Raw genomic sequence first — 19,032 nt, 5'->3', positions numbered from 1 at the left:
TCACGCTGGATTCCCTGGGTGTCATCTGTACTCTTGTCCCTATGCTGCTGTTGGTGCCCTTCCCCTACAATAAATCATGACCCTAAGTGCCAGAATAGAGCCAGCAGAGGCAGATGCAATGTCACCACGGGAACTAGGGGGATGCGTGGTTCCAGGTACCACAGATGCTGTTGGTGGTCTGAACAGCTGGGAGGCTCTGCACAGGCTGCCGTGTAGCTCCCAGGGGAGGGCTCCGTCTCCAGGAATGTGCCCCCCCCCCACCGCCCGATGCCAGGCTGGGGTCTGTGCTTCCGACTGACCAGCTATAAAATGGGGTTCTCATAATACCTCACTTGAGTTCTATGAACTTCCTAGTGTGACTCACAGAAGTCACAGCAACATCCGTAAGATTAAAATTCTAAGCCCCACAGATAGAACGGATTCCTACTCTTGGCCAAGGGCACTCCAAATTCAGCCTGGAAAGCGGGTTCAGGCCATGACGTGAAGCGGGACTGGACTTGCCTCTTTATCCCTCCATTTTGGAATCCAGGCACAGCTGACCAGCAGTAACATTAAACAGGGATGTCAATACTGACAAAGCAGACTCTGTGGTAACAAGACACCACATTCCAACCCAACTCTAGTACAGCATCACGCGACAGATGCAGCCCTGAAAGAAACTTGAGTGTTTTACCTCAAAGTGTATTTCTCTGACATATTTTGAAATGGCTGCAAAGCTGTCTCTTGTGGGAAAATGTACATTCAGGAGATCTCCTTCCCCTTCCAAGTCTCTTCCTGACCCAGGAGAGATTTAACCAAGAATCTGGTACCTTTCAGGGGCTGATGAGCGACACTTACCATCTGCTCCATTCTTTTCGAAGCCTGCAACCTGAAGGCTTCATCGATGTGACAGGAGCCTTGGCTTCCACAACCCCTTATCTTAACCGCACACACTCCTCTACGACTTCAGCTCTCAGGGCTCAACCTTTCAACCAAATGCCAATCAGGAAATCTTTCAATCCACCAGTGACCTGAAGTTCCTCGCTTCAAGCTGTCCTACCTTTCCACAATGAGCACCGTAACACCTGACACGTACTGATGGATGCCATGTCTCCCTGAAACAGGAAATCAAACCCAGCCCTCTGGGCGAGTGCTCTTGGGACCTCCTGGACTGTCACAGCCAGTCTTCATATTTGACTCAGAATGACCCTCTCTAAATACTCTGCACAGTCTGACTCTTTTCTCAGCACGCTCGCCTCACATTACCCGTTTACTGTGCGGAGCGTAGCCTAGGGCACACGTGAGCCCCAGGTGGGGGCAAAGCGGAGGGAACCGTGGGAAGCGGATGCCTTCTTCCTGGAGCCTCAAGGCATCCGGCACTGAGGCAGCTCACAAGGGAACCCCACCTTTTGGGATTTCACGGAGGCAGAAGGCAACACTCATGAAGTCTACAGCTACTGGGGATCAGCCAGACCCCATTCTGAGGTTACCCAGGGGCTGCAACCACTTCTCATCAGCTTAAAAGAGATGCCTAACTCAGGAGATTCCAGGGGTTTAGGAGCCATGGACCAAAAATCAGGGACAAAGACCAAATACTGACAGAAGAGTTTCCTTGCATGCCTGTCTAGTCCGGAAGGGAGAGGAGGTGGAGACCAAGTATTTTATTCTGACATCACACCATCTCTGGGCCCTGCGGGAAAGCGCTATCACCTGGTACCACTCACCCAGAGAGCTGAGCATGGAGATGTCCAGAGACACGTCAGGATACGGCTTCATCGACATGAAATCCAGAACAGAGCCACCACTGTCTCCGAGGGCGTCCCCAACCTGTGGGAGACAGACATGTATCAAGCTCGAATGAAACATCAAACAAAAAATGAAATGCTACTTAATCCTCACTCTGAAATCACTCTACTTATTTGCTAAACATGGGTCCACCCCTCAGTAAGTGACAAGACCTAGCCCTGTTCACTGAGGCTGCGCTTCAAGGAGCTATCAGGTTTGAGCTCATCAATTGATGTGCAAATCTCTGTCAAAGCAAATCTTACTCAGGCCAACAATGCAAACGATGATCCTCTGTTAAATGAAAACTCCACTCAGACCAACAATGAAAATGATAATCCTCTGCTGACCGAAAACTCCACTCAGACCAACAATGAAAATGATAATCCACTGCTAACCGAAAACTCCAGACAATGCAAATGATGATCCTCTACTAACTGAAAACTCCACTCAGACAATGCAGAACGATGATCCTCTGCTGACCGAAAACTCCACTCACACCAACAATGCAAATGATAATCCTCTGCTAACCAAAAACTCCACTCAGACAATGCAAAACAATGATCCTCTACTGACCGAAAACTCCACTCACACCAACAATGCAAACGATGATCCTCTGCTAACCAAAAACTCCACTCAGACGATGCAAACAATGATCCTCTGCTGACCGAAAACTCCATTCACACCAACGATGCAAATGATGATCCTCTGCTGACCGAAAACTCCACTCACACCAACGATGCAAACGATGATCCTCTGCTAACCGAAAACTCCACGCAGACCAGCAATGTAAACAATCACCCTCTACTAACTGAAAACTCCACTCGCACCAACAATGCAAACAATAATCCTCTGCTAATGTCTTGGGGTTAAAGAAATTGGGGAGGGACATTATGAAGCAAGAAGATATATGAAATTTAAGGGTCTACGGCTATTTTTCAGGGACCTCACAGAGCACACCACTTTCCCTTTCCTTTCCCAGGAGGGGTGTCCTGAAGGCCTGACTACAGCACCCTAAGGCGCACTCTCGTCAGCTCCCTGCAGCCCGGCTTCTGCCCTCACACAGATGTTAAGGGATCTCTCCAAGTTCCCAGGGATCGTAGACCAAAGCCCATCCTCCTCATCCTGCCGATGGATGGAGACACACGCTTGCCAATGGGCAGGTGCAGCGGTCTGAGCTCACAGCACTGCCCTGCCAACACTGACCCCACAGCCCACTGTGCTGGGGACAGCACCTGCTACTCACCAAGCAGGTCCCACGCAGGCCCCTCCTGCCCACCCCCTGCTAGGATGTCCCGCAAGGACAGCACCTGGGGCCAATTGCTCTGAAACTACCACTTCTGGATTTGGAAGAAGGTCCTGCGGCTTCACACCACTCACCCCAAGTCATGAAAAGGCAGCGCAGGGGAACACTACTAGTTAATCTCATCGGCCAGAAACAGACCCCGTTTCCCAACCGCAATACACGGTCTCTTCCACCTCAAAGGCCGGACACGACCTTCCCAACAAGAATCCTAACGTTAGGCTGGCACTTCCATGTTCAAAACTCACCTTGGCTTCATCTGGAGGTTTCATGGGAACATTTCTTCTCTGCAAAGTAAATTAGGACAGAAACTAGTTTTTCCAGAGCGATTTTATATAAAAGGAAAATTCACTGACATTACACACCCATAAAAATGGCTTCTGTGAATTCTGCTCCTCAGTCACACCATCTTAATGGATTCAGGCTAGGGGTCCTGCAAGCCTTCTTCATCACCAGCAGCCAGCCCACTCCTCACACCAGGACTGTGTGAGCCAGTCCAGTCCTCACACCAGCAGTGTGTGCCGGGAGAACGCTCCACGGGGTGAGACGGAGAGGAGAGAGAGAGGACGCTGATGCAGCTTCGGCCGCCTTCGGTGGTTTAAAACAAAAGAAAACCGATGTACTTAGGTCCTACGGGCAGCTGAGGATAAAAAGGGCCCAGTGGGTTCCCCCTGGAATATGACCAGGTGCCTGAGACCAGCTGGGGTCCCGCAGGGGCAGGTGTGCACAGGAGCACAGAGGCAGACGCCTCCTGGTAATTCGCTCCCTGCCACGGCCGTCAGCCTCCAGGGCACCCCCATCCTGTGCTCCAGTGGGGCACTGCCTTAGAAATGCCGAGTATGTGCCTCAAAAGCACTCTTATCATCTGTGATCTTTGCTCAAAATAATGTTTCTCAGATTCACTGATTTTCACAAGTTTTGAATTAGAAAATGAACACTGCCATTACGTTCGCGTGTTTCCACATACAAGCCTTCTGTCCACATTACAGCTGCAGGGGTGCGCCTGCGGTCACTCAACTCTGTATCCAAGTTCACTCTCCTGGAAGGAACTCAACCGGAACCCGGAGTGGAAACCCACGGAGCAATCCCATTTCCGGGCTGTGAAGGGGGTCACTTTCCCTCCCACACAGCAATGCTGCTTCTAACACCATGTGGAGGAGCTGGCTTCCTGCCTGGAGGGAACCCACAGGCCATGACACAGGAGGGTGACAGAGCTCAGAGTTAGAACCACAGGCTGGTCGGGCAGGTTCTGCCAAGGGGGCTGCTCCTCAGAGCTGCAGAAATCTGCGTGGGGGATCCCACCTGGTTGCAACCTCACCTGTGCAAGTGAGGCAGTGTAGGGACCCTCTCTCCAGGGGCCTCTGGGGCCCCCAAGCATGGAAATCAAAGAAAATCTTGAGTTCCTTCAAGGGACATTCCAGGTACCTAGCTAACCCAGAGAAGTAAATCAGCAACTTGATAAGCAGAAGGTAACAGTATCCTAAAACAACAGCCAAGGAAGTCGGAGTCAGATGTTTCTAGGGACAGAAAGTAAAGACAACATCCCAGCACTCTGGGAGGCCGAGACGGGCGGATCATTTGAGGTCAGGGGTTCGAGACCAGCCTGGCCAAAATGATGAGACCTTGTCTCTACTAAAAATACAAAAATTAGCTGGGTGAGGTGGTGCAGGCCTGTAGTCCCAGCTACTCGGGGGGCCGAGGCAGGAAAAGCGCTTGAACATAGTGGGCAGAGGTTGCAGTGAGCCAAGGTCACGCCACTGCACTCCAGCCTGGACGACAGTGAGATTCTGTCCCCCAAAAAAAAAAAAAAAAAAGTAAGTAAAGATAACATCTGAATGCATATCCCCGAGTTATCTTTCAGAAACCTGGACCCTTCACCTAGGACCCCCACCAAACCAATCTACTGGCATGCAGGCCTCAGATAAGGAGAAACTGGAGACTGAACCCTGACCCCATCCTTTGTTCTGAATTTCTTCCTGAGGGGCCTGGAGGGAGCCACACTCACAAGTCTAAGCTAACATTCTTTCCTTGTCACCCCGAATTTTTAAACAAAGCTTCTCCTTCTTAACTGACTGCAAATCAGAAAACCTTTGAATCCACCTATCACCCGTAAGGCCCTGCCTGGAGACATGCCACCTTACGGGCCAAACCTACGCATAACCTCCGTGTACTGACGCACAATTCTGCCTTTCGGTTCTGTTTTCTGGAGCTCTACCCCGCTTTAAAAACCTCGCCCGTAGCCAGTGGGGGAGGCCAGGATTTACACACGAGCTTCCTGGCCCTCCTTGCTTGGCGCTCTGCAAATACAAGTTTTCTTTTCTACCACGACAAACCTCAGCGTGGGGGCCTGGGTTTACTACACCAGGCAAGTGGACCCGGTTCCTGTGTCACAAGCACAGATGAAACTGTGAAGTCAACAGACTGACTACTCCTGGGAGCCATGAGCCAAACGTCCTCAGAGCTTGGGCAGGACAGAGACTCATCTGAACTCCACCCATAGCAGAAACTGCGCGGAAGAGTTGGGGCCAAGAGCTCCCAGAAGGGACGCTCCTTAGCAAGGCCACGCCAACCCTAGAATAAGGCTGCCCTGGACCCGCCCTAGATAAGCCTGGTAAGATCAGGTGATCCACAGGTAACAAGTGCCAAAATGATACTCTCTGAAAGAGAGCAGAACCCTGATCAGCCTTGCCCAGCAGACATGAAGTGAGCACACACCTCATTCTAAATGTTTTCTTTGTTGTTTTTTTTTTTTGAGACAGGGCCTTGCACTATTGCCTAGGCTGGAGTGCAGGGTGCAACCCCAGCTCACTGCAGCCTCAACCTCCCAGCCTCAAGTGATCTTCCCACCTCAGGCTCCCGAGGAGCTGGGATGACAGGTGCATGCCACTGTACCCAGCTCTTCAATTCTAGCTGCCACAATAAAATTACTCTTCACATTCCGCCAGGCGCATGCACAACACCCCAGGCTCCAAGTGCAGTGAAGCAGCAAACAGAAACAAAACAGGAAACGCTAGAGGCGACAGAGTCAGTGCCTGAGGACTCTGAAGGCAGCTGCAGTAAGTACGACAAACATGGCTTGAGGGTTTAAGGGAAAACATAAACTAATATGAGGGAAGAGAAGATGCACAGAAGCAAATGGAGCCCCAGCGACGAGCAGCACGGGGCAGCGCCACCAGTGAAAACTGAACTGCGACAATAGGTTCAGGTGTGCCCCCAGGGAACAGGTCAGTGAACTGAAAGCCACAGCATCGGAAACTAAACTAATCCGCACCTGCTGTGTGCAGCACAAAGCGTCAGAGCCACGTGAGATAAAACCAGCTGTCAGCCGCCACAGTCCAGCAGGAAGAGGAAGAGGCAAGGGCGGAAAATGGCATTTGAGTAATGGCTTAAAACCTTCCAAATATGATGGAAACCACAGACAAACAGATCCAAGAAACAACAAATGCTAAGCACAACAGACACAAAGAAAAGCCCACCAAGGCACCTGAAAAATACAATGCTGAAAATCACTGATAAATAAAGTTCAAAAGCTGCCAGAGCACCGGCCAGCAGCCCAGCCTGCCAAGCGCCGGGGGTGACCGCCCGAGGCCCTGCGAGCCGCACACTGCCGGCAGCATCTTCTTCTTCCTTTCCGTTAAACAACCTTTTACAGATGTAAAAGGCATTCTTGGCTTGTGGTCTGTACAAGAGCAGACTGCAGGGCAGATCTGGCCTATGGGCTGCAGTTTGCCAAAAAGACACGTCACATGTGGAAACCAGAGATGAAAATGACTAGAAACGATGCAAGTCAAACTTATTTTACGGTAGAGGAAAAAAGGTCATCTCAAATTCCATACCCAGGGAAAGTGAATTTCAAAAATGAAGATGAAATAAAGACTTTTAGACAGACAAATGCTGAGAGCTCACTGTCAGTAGATCTGTACTACAGGAACTATCTTTAAAATGCTTCGGGATGAAGCAAAGTGTTAGCAGATGAAAGGCGTCTGGGAAGAGTTATGACGCACGGCGGGACGGGGAGCACAGGGATGGTCTCTGAAGGACGCTGCTGTGCAGAGCAGCACACAGATGCTGACGAGCAGCCGGCAGCCGAGTCCCTGTGACAGCTTCTCGTCCCTGAGAGCCTGGTCAGGCTGCAGGCTCTTCCCATCAGGACCACCCCAAGGGCACTTACCCACCTGGCGCAAGCGCAGCCCACCTGCTTCAGCTGGAAGAGCGTCCTGGAGTGGTCTCCACCTGTGATCTGGTCTAGGAGGTCGTCCACCACTTTCTTGCTGTAGCTTCCAGCATCCTTCACAAACTCCTGCAGGCTGGAGGGGCCACGGGAGAAGGCGTACTGAAAGGCACGCTGTGTGCTCCATGCCAAGCATGTGTTGCCTGGTCCTCCCAGCGGCCCTGATCACCACTGGCCGTGCCAGCCCAGCTCCTCAGACGGTCCCATGATGCTCCCAGAGTGGGTATTTCTAGTGGAGTGACTGACAGTGTTCATGAGATTTTCAAAGTGGTCCATGACCCAAAAAGGTTGAAAAGATCTCTGGGTGAGAGGGGAGAACACTATGAACGCGCATGCGCACAGCCTAGCAACACACAAGCTACGGTGCCATCATCTGTAACAAGGCAGCCCGATCTTCTACGTGTTTAAAAACAGAAGTGGGTGTGGATGGAGGCACAGTGGTGGGCAGTGCCTGCTGGCGAGGAAGAGGTAGAAGGGGCAGGGGCGGGGCAAGACTTCCAGGGTGCTCCTTTGGGTATCACCCTGATTCTTGGCCATATAAATGAAATAGCTTAAAGAACTAAAATATAATACAATTTAAAAAATAGGCCAGGAACAAAAATGCATAGTCTTAGAATCAAAGCACCAAGCAAGGGCCTCAGAAAAGCTCCTCAGAAGCTCAACCACAGTCCCAGGAGGCACTAAGGAGACTCCACGTCTTGGTTAAAATGCCCACAGCCTGGAAGAGGCCAAGTTCTGCAATTACAGTGTGCACAGGAAAGCACTCAGGGGCAGAGGATCTGGGTGCCTGTGCGCCGAGGCTGGTGTGGGACCACACAGGCCCATGCCAGGCCCCAGGAGACATGCAAACATGTGGGCCCAAGAGATGTGCTACCACACGGGCCCACACCAGGCCCCAGGAGATGTGCTACCACACAGGCCCATGCCAGGCCCCAGATGTGCTACCACACGGGCCCATGCCAGGCCCCAGGAGATGTGCTACCACACAGGCCCATGCCAGGCCCCAGCAGATGTGCTACCACACGGGCCCATGCCAGGCCCTAGAGATGTGCTACCACATAGGCCCATGCCAGGGCCCAGGGGACATGCAATGTGCTACCACGCAGGCCCGCGCCAGGCCCCAGGGATGTGCTGCCACGTGGGCCCGCGCCAGGCCCCAGGGATGTGCTGCCATGTGGGCCCGCGCCAGGCCCCAGGGATGTGCTGCCACGTGGGCCCGCGCCAGGCCCCAGGGATGTGCTGCCACGCAAACCCACGCCAGGCCCTAGGGATGTGCTACCACGCAGGCCCACGCCAGGCCCCAGGGGATGTGCTACGATGCGGGCCCACACTGGGCTCACGCCAGGCCCTAGGGATGCGCTACCACACGGCCCACGCCAGGCCCCAGGGGATGTGCTACCACACGGCCCACGCCAGGCCCCGGGGGATGTGCTACGACGCGGGCCCACACTGGGCCCACGCCAGGCTCTAGGGATGGGCTACCACACGGCCCACGCCAGGCCCCAGGGGATGTGTACCACACGGCCCACGCCAGGCCCCAGGGGATGTGTACCACACGGCCCACGCCAGGCCCCAGGGGATGTGCTACCATGCAGACCCACGCCAGGCCCTAGAAGACGTGCTTCTTAGTGTTGTCCCCGTGGCTGCGAGGTAGGCGGGGTCAGTAAGATCTTTGCTTCATGGCAACATGGAACCTTACGCATTCTAGGAGCTGACAGTTGGGGGAGGCAGGGGATACACAGAGTCCGCTGATGACAGCCACATGGACAACGGGTGACTGATGTCCTGGAGGAGCCACGAATCGTGGGCAGGTGGTGCCAGGGTAGCTGCGGCCTTGGCCCATGCTGGCCAGAGGCCCCACAGCAGGGGTGAGGTGGGGGCTGGCAAGCGGGGGTGACCAACTCTTTAATTTCCGAGTTATGACTCTATCATCTCCTACCAAAATTTTCTCTTCATTTTCCACATTTATTTCCTTTTTTACCACAAAAATCGGGGTCAGGTATTCACTCATTTTATTAAGCACTAACTGGATTCTTGTTTATTTTTCAAATATATTCTGCATTCTTGGAATAAAATGAAGACCTGACATCTCAAGATTCCATTTCTTAGAGGCTAGCAAAATTAACTTACTTTCCCCATAAAACACTGCTAAAATTTTATAGGAGTGACCCACTTTTATTTTGCCACAGAAACCAAGAAACACGCAACAAAGTTCTATGGAAAGGCAGACCACCCCATTTGTGATTTCAGGATTATACTTTAGCCTGCCATGGCCTGAACTATGTCTCCCGCTCGAAGTTCCTAAGCTGAAATTCTGACCCCAGTGCCTCTGAATGTGACTGCACTTGGAGCCAGAGCCTTTAGAAGTAGCTGCAGTGACCTGAGGTCATTTAGGGTGGCCCTGATCCAATATGACCAGTGTCCTTGTAGAACGGTCAGTTCTCCAAGAGAGGTGGGGACACAGACACGCATAGGACGAGCCCGGGAAGGCACAGCGGTCGGCACCTGCAGGCCCAGGAGCGAGGGCTCGGGAGGAACCAGCTCTGCACACACCTTCACCACAGACATCAGCCTCCAGGACTAGGACCCCGGTCTGTGACGCTTTGTCATGGCAGCCTGGGCTAGTATGGCCACTTAAGAAACACAATTCAATACGATGCAGTGGGCTGAACACGCCCCCACCCCTTCACAAGCTTCACCTGATCACGGCTTTCCTGCAACTCTGAGTTACCCAAATTTCAGGACTGGCCTGTGGCAGACCAGGGTGGAGACTGAAAGCAGCAGGAAGACCCATCTGCCACCTGGACGGCTGCAGGTGGCACACACGCGGGGCCCCACGCTCCGGGCCCCACACCAGGACGCGGCTCACACTGCACAGCAGGCGCAGGCTCCCCGGGGCCAACACTGACCTCAGCGCACACTGCACGCCTGTCTCATCTCCGTAGGCTGAATACAGCAGCTCCATCTCGTCCGACTTCAAGTCACCAAACACTGAATTGTTCTGCATTGAAAGTGCAGTCGTGGCACTGGAGAGAAACGTAACTAGGAAGAACAGGAGAAAGAGCATCACTGGGCTCGGTGAAGGACTTGGAGCGCAGGCCCCACCACGTCTCCAGCTGAGGACCGCCTGGCTGGCAGCCAGCACCGCAGTCCCTCCTCTCTTGCTCTCCACAAATTTCTCGCTCCCGTGTGTAAGTTTTCCATGTGTCATCAGCAGGCGTGTAATTCACCACCCCTTGTTTTACTGTTGCAGGCCAAAGACTGCAGAGAAATGAGCTTTCTGCAAAGGGGTGAGCTCTACAAGCAAAAGAGCTTCGCGGGGACTCGGGCAGAGAGCACTGTCCAGCAGCGCCCAGCATCCCAACCCACGCGCACTGCAGTGCCCAAGCCACCCAGGGCCAGCTCTCGCTCCAGGGACACAAGAGTCAATCAGACAGTCCGTGCCAGCACAGGGCTTCTCGACCTCCACAAGACGACACCATGGGCCAGGTGTGCCACACGGTGTCCCACAGGGCGTGGAGCAGCACCCCCGGCCTCTCCTCACCAGATGCCAGCAGCACCCCCACCCCAATGGGACCATCAGCACATCCGGACATTGCCAAACGTCCCCAGGGACAGAACTGTTGTGGCTGAGAACTGTGTTAGAGGGTGAGAACAAGGCGTCTGTCAGACACGAGAAAACTACCAACAGCCATGACAGGCCCAAGAGAAAGAGGGACGCGGGGCTGACGAAGGCAAGAGGACCCTTCCCTGTGGAAGGCGTCCTTCAACAGGAGACCCTGACCAGGCAGCTTTCCAACCCCTGGAGCTGGAGGAAAGCACATTCCAGAAAGAAGGGTGCTCTCGAGCCAAGGCCATGGTTTGGAGGGAAAGTGAGCTGTCCTATTAGCAGATGGTGTGAGTGGCTGAGGCAGAGGCGGGAGCAGTGACCCTGCAGATGTCTGCACGGGAGGGACCCAGCAGAGGTGGAGAAGCGGAAGGCGGAGCCGTGCAGGAGGTCCCAGCAGCAGCGCAGCCAGGGGGCAGCAGTGCAGACAGAGAGAGCAACACACAGGCCGGCCAGAGCCAGGGACCAGAGGCCACAGAGACCCCCAAAAGGGTGTTTTATAAACGCGACAGGGACACAAACACAAGGACAGCAAAACACTGACCAAGGTGAAGTCCAGTGACAGCAACCAAGGTGCTCACTGTGCGTTTCACAGCAAACTCATCCAACACAAGCTTTACTCCCATCACTGTGACTGATCTCAGTCTCATCCATGTGAAAATACGAATCCAGATAGAGGCACAAACGCACACAAGGAAACCCTGAAGTAGCAATCGGCAGCATTTGCCTTCCCGCCACTAAACCCCTCCCACCTTCCCGGGCCAGCCAGCTCCTGGGATGGGACCATGCATTTACCTTTGTTTCTTCTTTCGTCTTTGAAGCCCAGCGTGGTGAAGCCTGGGAGCAGCTTACTGGACAGCGAGCTCAAGTCCACTGGGTGGGTCTCCTCCTCTGCAACATGGACAGGGCAGACATGAGCAGCAGCATGACCCGTGCCTCCCAGTGCAGCGCTAGGAGTCCCAGTGCAGCGCTGTGAGCAGAAGGCATGACCCCACACACGCCCCATGCAGCGCCGGGAGCCCCAGTGCAGTGCTGTGAGCAGAAGGCATGACCCCACAAGCGCCCCATGCAGCGCCGGGAGCCCTTTCTCCGTATCACAGTGGATCTGACTGTGGGGGGTGGGGGATTTTATACTGATCTCCTGAAAATGAATCTGCAACACCAGCTACTATTCTCAAAACTAACTGCACTGCAATTTCACTTATCACCCCAAAATCAACACAATAAAAAATACCACATCTTTGGCCACCACACCAGCAATACTGTGAATGTTCTCAAATGGATCACTCAACACCTCCAAGAAGAAATCTGGTCCTCCGTGCTCTGACAGTGAAGACGTGGCTCGTGCACCCGGAATGCATGAATCTGACAGGCATCCCCTGTGCGGAATCACCACCCACATGCGACTCACGGGGTCAGAGCAGGAGTTCCTCGGGTCCTAACCAGCACCTCAGTCTCGATACTCCTTCTTAAGCTAAATACGGACCAGCAGTCTGCCCCTTTCAGGAAAATCAGCCGAGGACCAAATAGGTCCACTAGTTTACATTCTTCACACACTGGGGAAACCAGGCCGGCACGCTGCAGCTGGGTGAAAGACCACGTTAGCTTCACCCGCTGGCAGGCATGCAGTGGGAGCGAGGAAAGTGGAAGATGGAAAGGCAGCCCTTGCCAGACGGCATGGTCCCATGTGCCTGCGAGTGTGCTTCAAAGCCAAGTGAGTCACACTTTTATTCCAAGGACGAGCCTCTTAGTGACTCCCAGGCCATGAAGGCGCCCACGACAGGCCGGACAGGCCTAGGGTGCCGGCCGCCTTCACCATCTTCCTTGACGTGATCACCAAACAAGACTTTTCTTCTAAGGCCACTTTCCAGGCTCAAGGAGCAGGGTGGGTCCGCACTCTGGTATTTGCTGAAGACTGAACTTGGGAGCCATTCCCGATGCTAAAGAGGTTCAGCCTTAAGGGCTTTTCAGCAGCTTTTCAGGAACGTGCCCGAGTCCCGCTGCTCCCAAGGAGCCCTGAGGAGAAGGTCCACCTGGCACCCCCGCCCATGGCACAGCCGCCTCCGCCTCCCCTTGGCACGCGTGTCACACCAGAGCATGCAGGGACAGGAAGCTGCTCAGCTTCTCGTGCTTCCCCCAGCCAATGGCTCGGGCTCTAAACAGACAACGCGCTCTTTTCATCACAGAACATGAATGGAGACCCGAAAAGCAGCGTACAGAGAGCAGAAAGCCAGCCGCGAGCGGGCACCCACCATCAGCATCCGGTTCGGCCGTGTTGACCACGCTGTAGAGCAGGCTGCCATCCCCGTTCCTCTTCAGATAGCCCATCTGGAAGGAAGCACGGCCTGAGCGTCTGTCCCTGCCGAGGGGCAGCGCAGCACAAACGAAATGAAGGCCAACGAGCAGGACTTCATGGGGGTAAAACCAACTTTGTCCAAGAACAAATGCCAGAGGCCCCTGCATGGCACCTCCAGGAATGTAAGACTCCCTGCCAACAGCAGAGTGCACGCTGGTGTCACAAGAACCTCTTAGGCTCCCTGTGGCCCTGCTGAAAGGGGCACCACTGAAACACAAACCTTTACCCAGAACAAACATTTAAAATTGCTTGTGAGCCTGAAGAAAATGTAAAGGTCAGGTTAGCATGGCACCACCCTGACGGCGGGCAGCTCTAGCTCTCAGGCATGTGTGAACTGGTTCCCATTTAAAAACCCACCATCGGGAGGACCCAGGATGAGGAGGCAGTGGTGTGTGCAGTGTAGGGGTCAGGGGGAGGAGGGCTGCCGTGTGGGCATGGCTGGGCTCCAGTGCAGGGGTGATATCCACACTGTGGTCAGAGCAGCCACCCAGCCCGAGGGGAGGAGCAGCACGTTTATGTGGGGGCAGCCCCCCAACCCATGCGAAGTATCAGAGCCCAGACAGGATGGCCAGGGCATTGGGGTAAAGGCAGAAGATCAGGTACCATGGGGCACGGATTTGATACACAGATTAAGGGCAAGTGAGTCAGGTCCTCACGGTGCAGGTACAAAACCGAAAGGGAAGTAGTGGGGTGGACCCACGGTGCAGATGGAACTGGAAGTTTCTCTGTAAAAACACAGTTTTCAACACAGTAAACACAGGTGTCAACTGATTCTTTCTACACATAGTGTCCACGTATGTGGTGCAGAACACACACAGGCATTTCCCAGGTCTATATGCTGAGAGGGCTTCCCAATGCCTGGGTCTTGGCTTCTAAACAAGGTTCTCTAATAAAGAAACCAGGGTTCCTTGGAGAATGTGACAATTCCAAGGATGAAGCACAGTGTGCAGAGCAAGGCCATCCAACAGAACTACAGTGCAAGCCACGCAGACCACAATTTCCCCAACACACAAGCCGTGCAGACCATACCTTCCCAACATACAAGCCACGCAGACAACTTCCCAACACGCAGGCCACGCAGACAACTTCCCAATACGCAGGCCACGCAGAACACACCCTCCCAACACACAAGCCATGCAACTTCCCAACACACAACCCACACAGACCACACTCTTCTAACACACAAGCCACGCTGACCACAACCCCCAACACACAAGCCACACAGACCACAACTTCCCAACACACAAGCCACAGACCACAACTTCCCAACATGCAAGTCATGCAGACCACAATTTCCCCAACACACAAGCCATGCAGACCACAATTTCCCCAACACAAGCCATGCAGACCACAATTTCCTCAACACACAAGCAACACAGACCACACCCTCCCAACATGCAAGCCACATAAACTCCCAAAACACAAGTCATGAGTACCACACCCTTCCAACACACAAGCCATGCAGACCACACCCTGCCAACATGCAAGGCACAGAGACTACGACTTCCCAGCATGCAAGCCACGCAGACCACATCCCCCTAGCACACAAGGCATTCAGACCACACCCTCCCAACACATAAGCCACAAGGACCACACCCTCCCAACACATAAGCCACACAGACCACAACACCCCAACATGCAAGCCAGGCAGTCCACACCCATCCAACGCACAAGCTATGCAGACCACAACCTCCCAACACAAGCCACGCAGACCACGCCCTCCAACACACAAGCCACGCAGACCATACTCTCCCAACACACAAGCCAGAGACTACACCCTCCCAACACACAAGCCACACAGACAACACCCTCCCAACACACAAGCCACAGAGACCACAACTTCCCAACATGCAAGTCACATAGACCACAATTTCCCAACACACAAGCCACACAGACCACAACCATCCAACACAAAAGCCATGCAGACTACACCCTCCCAACATATAAGGCATGCAGACCACACCCTTCCAACACACAAGCCATGCAGACCACAACCTCCCAACATACAAGCCATGCAGACCACAACTTCCAGGCATGCAAGCCACACAGCCCACACCCTCTAACACGCAAGCCACACACCACACCCTCTAACACACAAGCCATACAGACCACAACTCTCCAACCACACAAGCCATGCAGACCACAACTCCCCAACACGCATGCCACGCAGACCACAACTCCCCAACACACAAGCCACACAGACCACAACTTCCCAACACACAAACCACGCAGACCACAACTTCCCAACACGCAAGTCACGCAGACCACAACTTCCCAACACGCAAGCCACAGAGACCACCACAACTTCCCAGCAGGTGGAGGCAAACAGAAGCAGACGCATCTGAAATGCCACTTCAGTGTTTTCTACATCTCATCCTACGTGCATTTTGAAAACTGTGAAAAAAAAAATGTAAAGTTCAAATTAACATTTTCTACAGACTACATGTTGAGATGAAATGTTGGATCCAGAAGTAACTAAAACCTGCTAGAATTAATGTCACCTGCATCACTCCACTTCTGTTACCAGGGCTACTAGGAAGTCTGAGGCTGCAGACAGCCTGTGCTGTTTCCATTGCATGCACTGGGTCTAACACATTGGCCAGAAAGGAGAGCACAGTCAGCTGAGTGGGCCTCACCACCACACAGGCCATCTGTGGCAGCCACGTGAACACAGGAGGTGGTCTATTATGGACCATCTGTCGGATCCAACTCCAGCCCCCGCTGGAATAACAAAGGTTGTGCCTCGGTCAACACTCAGTTACAGAAACACGGAAGTCAACACTCACTCCAAGGGAAGGGATTACCCTGCAGCAGGGCGTCCATCCTGGAAACGGGTCAGTGACCACCTGGCCTCCACTGTGCGAGATGCATGCGTGTGACGGCCCTGCCAGAAACACCCGGCCCCTGAGTGAAGGGACCACGAGCCTCCTGCGTGTCTGACCTGGATCCCCCATCAGGGCCCCACAGTGACCTCCTGATACCAGTGGCTGTGCTAGATCACACGGCACTGTCCCCGAGGAGATGCCACAGAGTGTCTGGGGCTGAGTGGCACCCTCTTGCCGGGGCCACGGAGCACTACCTTGCCGCCTGGGAGGAAGCGGTTGATCCTGTCCCGAGCCTCGTCAGCCGCGTGCTCCACCAGCGCCAGCACGTGCTCCTCTGCAGTGCTGTCTGTCAGGCTGCAGGCGTTCCCTTCCGGCTCAAACATACAGCTGTGAGGGGGGAACAACCAAGTCACCTGGAGGCAGCATCCCCACTGCACACCTGCTCCCCACACGCCAGCACCTAACCCGGCCTCTACCCACTCTGCCCTCGGACACAGAGCAGGCAGAGTCCTCACTGCACACCTGCTCCCCACACGTCAGCACCTAACCCGGCCTCTACCAACTCTGCCCTCGGACACAGAGTGGGCACAGCATACTTAACTCCTTTCAGGTCTCAAAGCATTCCTTTCTACCCTCAACAAAATAACAGAACAAGAGGCTTTTATTAAAATAAAGAGCAAGTCTAAGCCAAGTAGCCAGGCTCCCTGTTTCCAAACACAGTTAAAACATAGTCACTTTAGCAACAAGAGAAACAAAGTAACAGATAAGCCACAGGTTAGTCATTGAAGGCCCCATCAGAAACGTGACCACAAAGCCCCCGCAAAGCCCCCCGGTGGCTACGCAGGGCTCACAGCAACTAGTAGGTTGGGGCTGGTGGGCGGGGCTGGGTGGAGAGCGGCCCCTCTGCTGTGGCCAAAGAACACACAAGGACTTCAGCCTGGGGCCCCGGGTTCCACCTGAAGCGGTTCTCAAACAGCTGAGGGGCACAGGCTGCAGCACCCACGGAGTGTGGAAGGTCCTAGAAGCAGGCGGGTGGGCTCCTTCCCACCCTGGGCACTTGCCTGGGCATGGGTCTGAATGGCCTAGGGCCAGGTGCAGGCCTGGGACAAGCCCTGCCAGTGGGCATGGCCCTGCCCTCACCTGACCCACAGCGACACCCTGGAGACCCTGTGAGCTCGCAGGGAGGGTCCACTCAGGCAGCTGTGCGAGCCTGCCCCAGACACGCTGCCGTGGCCCTAGGTGACGGTGAGCCGGAGCTCAGCACGCCCTGCGGACTGCAGACTGATGGCTGGGGACCCAGCTCAGGGGCCCGGATCCACAGGCAACCGCGGAGCCGCAGCACCTGGGTCACCCAAGCCCAACCTGGGTGGGTCTGCCAGGACCGACACCAACTTCAATTCACTCTCGATGCTCGGCCACGAGGAGACGGGCAGCCATGAAACCCTCAACCCTGAAGGCCAGCAGTACACTCGAGTTGCGGGCTGAGGCCGGACACGCCACCAGCCAACCACGCAGTGAGTGTTCGCGAGGCAGCGGGGTGGGAAACGCACCGCACGTGGGGAGACCACCTCAGGGACTGTGAGCCCTTCCCAGGCAACATGCTCTGGCCACACAGAGCACCCTCCATCTCCTCAGCCGAGGCTGCAGGACCTGAGGGGCTGGTCCCAAGACCGCTCTCCCTTTTGACTGCTGGCGGGAGCTGCCCAGAGCAGACAGCACCAAGCCCAGCACCTCTGCCACCCCACCTGTTCAATCCACATGGGTCCCACACACTCTCTGGGAAGGAACAGACAGCAGAGGGCCGAGATCATCAGAATTTCCTCAAGGACATTCAACACCAACTCCAGACGGTCCCTGACTTTCCACAAGACGGTACAAGCAATACGGTTCAGCTGAAACCATCCTTCAAATCTGATCCGTCCCCAAGCTGGCAGCAGGCAATAGTCCTCTCAAGATGCTGGGACCACCACAAACCACAGTGCTGTCAGACACACGGCCATGAGGGTGATGTCCCGGGACCCACTCCCTGGGGCCTGCACTCAACAAGTGACACAACACACACACGACATCTCGTGATGCAGCAGGCTCTGTGCCAGGTGCCTCTGGCCGGCAGGAGGCTATGGTAAGTGTTCTCAGTGCCTGAAAGCCAGCTGGTGATACTCCCGCTTCGGCTGGTGTTACACGCATGTGGAGGAGCGTCCACAGGAATGACGAACGATAGAGACTTTAATGAGATCTCAATGCTCAGCCATCATGAGACAAAGAGGCCCCATGAAAACCACTCTGCACTTTAGAGAAAAAGGAGGAAGGTTCCCTGAAGGACCACCCGAGTCAGCTGCTCCCTGTGGGCGGGGGCAGAGCTCTGGGACGCTGCGGCCTGCAGCCCTCACCTGCTTCTGCTGCAGCATGCACACCTCCTGACCCCAGGGCTGCAGCTGCCGCTCCAGCATCCACAGACACAGAGGCATCTACACAGACATGGAAGCGAGCAGCTCAGGGGTGTGCACCCGCCCCGGGGCAGGAAAGAAGCCCCTGCCAATGCTGGCTGCCCAAAGTGGGCCCATCTGTGCTGCACAGTCTGGGACAAGGGCACAGCCTCGGCTGCCAGCAGGCGCAGTTCAGGGGAGGGAGGGGCCGCTGAGCTTAAACAGCACTCGTGTGGAGACAGCAACCACCAGTCAGCAGCAGATGCAGGGCAGCGTGTCCGGAGGGGTGAGGGGTACCACACCCGGGTCAGAGAGTGCCCTTGGCCGGTGAGCGGGAAGGGCTGTGTGACCATGCTCCTGCCAGGATAAGCTACACCAAGACCATCTACGTGACATGACAACGTTCCCTCACTCACTCTCCCGCACAAAGCACCTGCTTTGAAAGGACGTCCACGTGACATGACGTCGTTCCCTCACTCACTCTCCCCCGCAAAGCACCTGCTTCGAAAGGACGTCCACGTGA

At 54.6% G+C, this 19,032-nt stretch overlaps 1 protein-coding gene across 14 annotated transcripts in view; it reads right to left on the bottom strand.

The window, feature by feature from the left end:
* Positions 1 to 19,032, bottom strand: part of BRD9 (bromodomain containing 9) — a 30,983-nt gene that overhangs the window by 5,176 nt on the left and 6,775 nt on the right. For 7 of the 14 annotated variants that reach the window (XM_032279173.1, XM_032279169.1, XM_032279171.1 and 4 more), the window contains 7 exons: positions 16,338 to 16,470; positions 13,155 to 13,230; positions 11,698 to 11,793; positions 10,205 to 10,337; positions 7,260 to 7,371; positions 3,313 to 3,351; positions 1,704 to 1,806 (listed from right to left, as the gene is read on the bottom strand). In XM_032279173.1, the coding sequence (XP_032135064.1) occupies positions 1,704 to 1,806; positions 3,313 to 3,351; positions 7,260 to 7,371; positions 10,205 to 10,337; positions 11,698 to 11,793; positions 13,155 to 13,230; positions 16,338 to 16,470 (692 nt within the window). Of the gene's footprint in view, positions 1 to 1,703; positions 1,807 to 3,312; positions 3,352 to 7,259; positions 7,372 to 10,204; positions 10,338 to 11,697; positions 11,794 to 13,154; positions 13,231 to 16,337; positions 16,471 to 18,473; positions 18,552 to 19,032 lie in introns of all 14 variants that reach the window. The other 7 variants (XM_032279163.1, XM_032279168.1, XM_032279175.1 and 4 more) reach the window with 2 other exon arrangements.

Source organism: Sapajus apella, unplaced genomic scaffold, assembly GCF_009761245.1.
Source record: "Sapajus apella isolate SASKATOON/1434 unplaced genomic scaffold, GSC_monkey_1.0 scaffold11, whole genome shotgun sequence".
NCBI lineage: Eukaryota > Metazoa > Chordata > Mammalia > Primates > Cebidae > Sapajus > Sapajus apella.
This window is presented reverse-complemented; position numbering and strand designations above follow the sequence as displayed.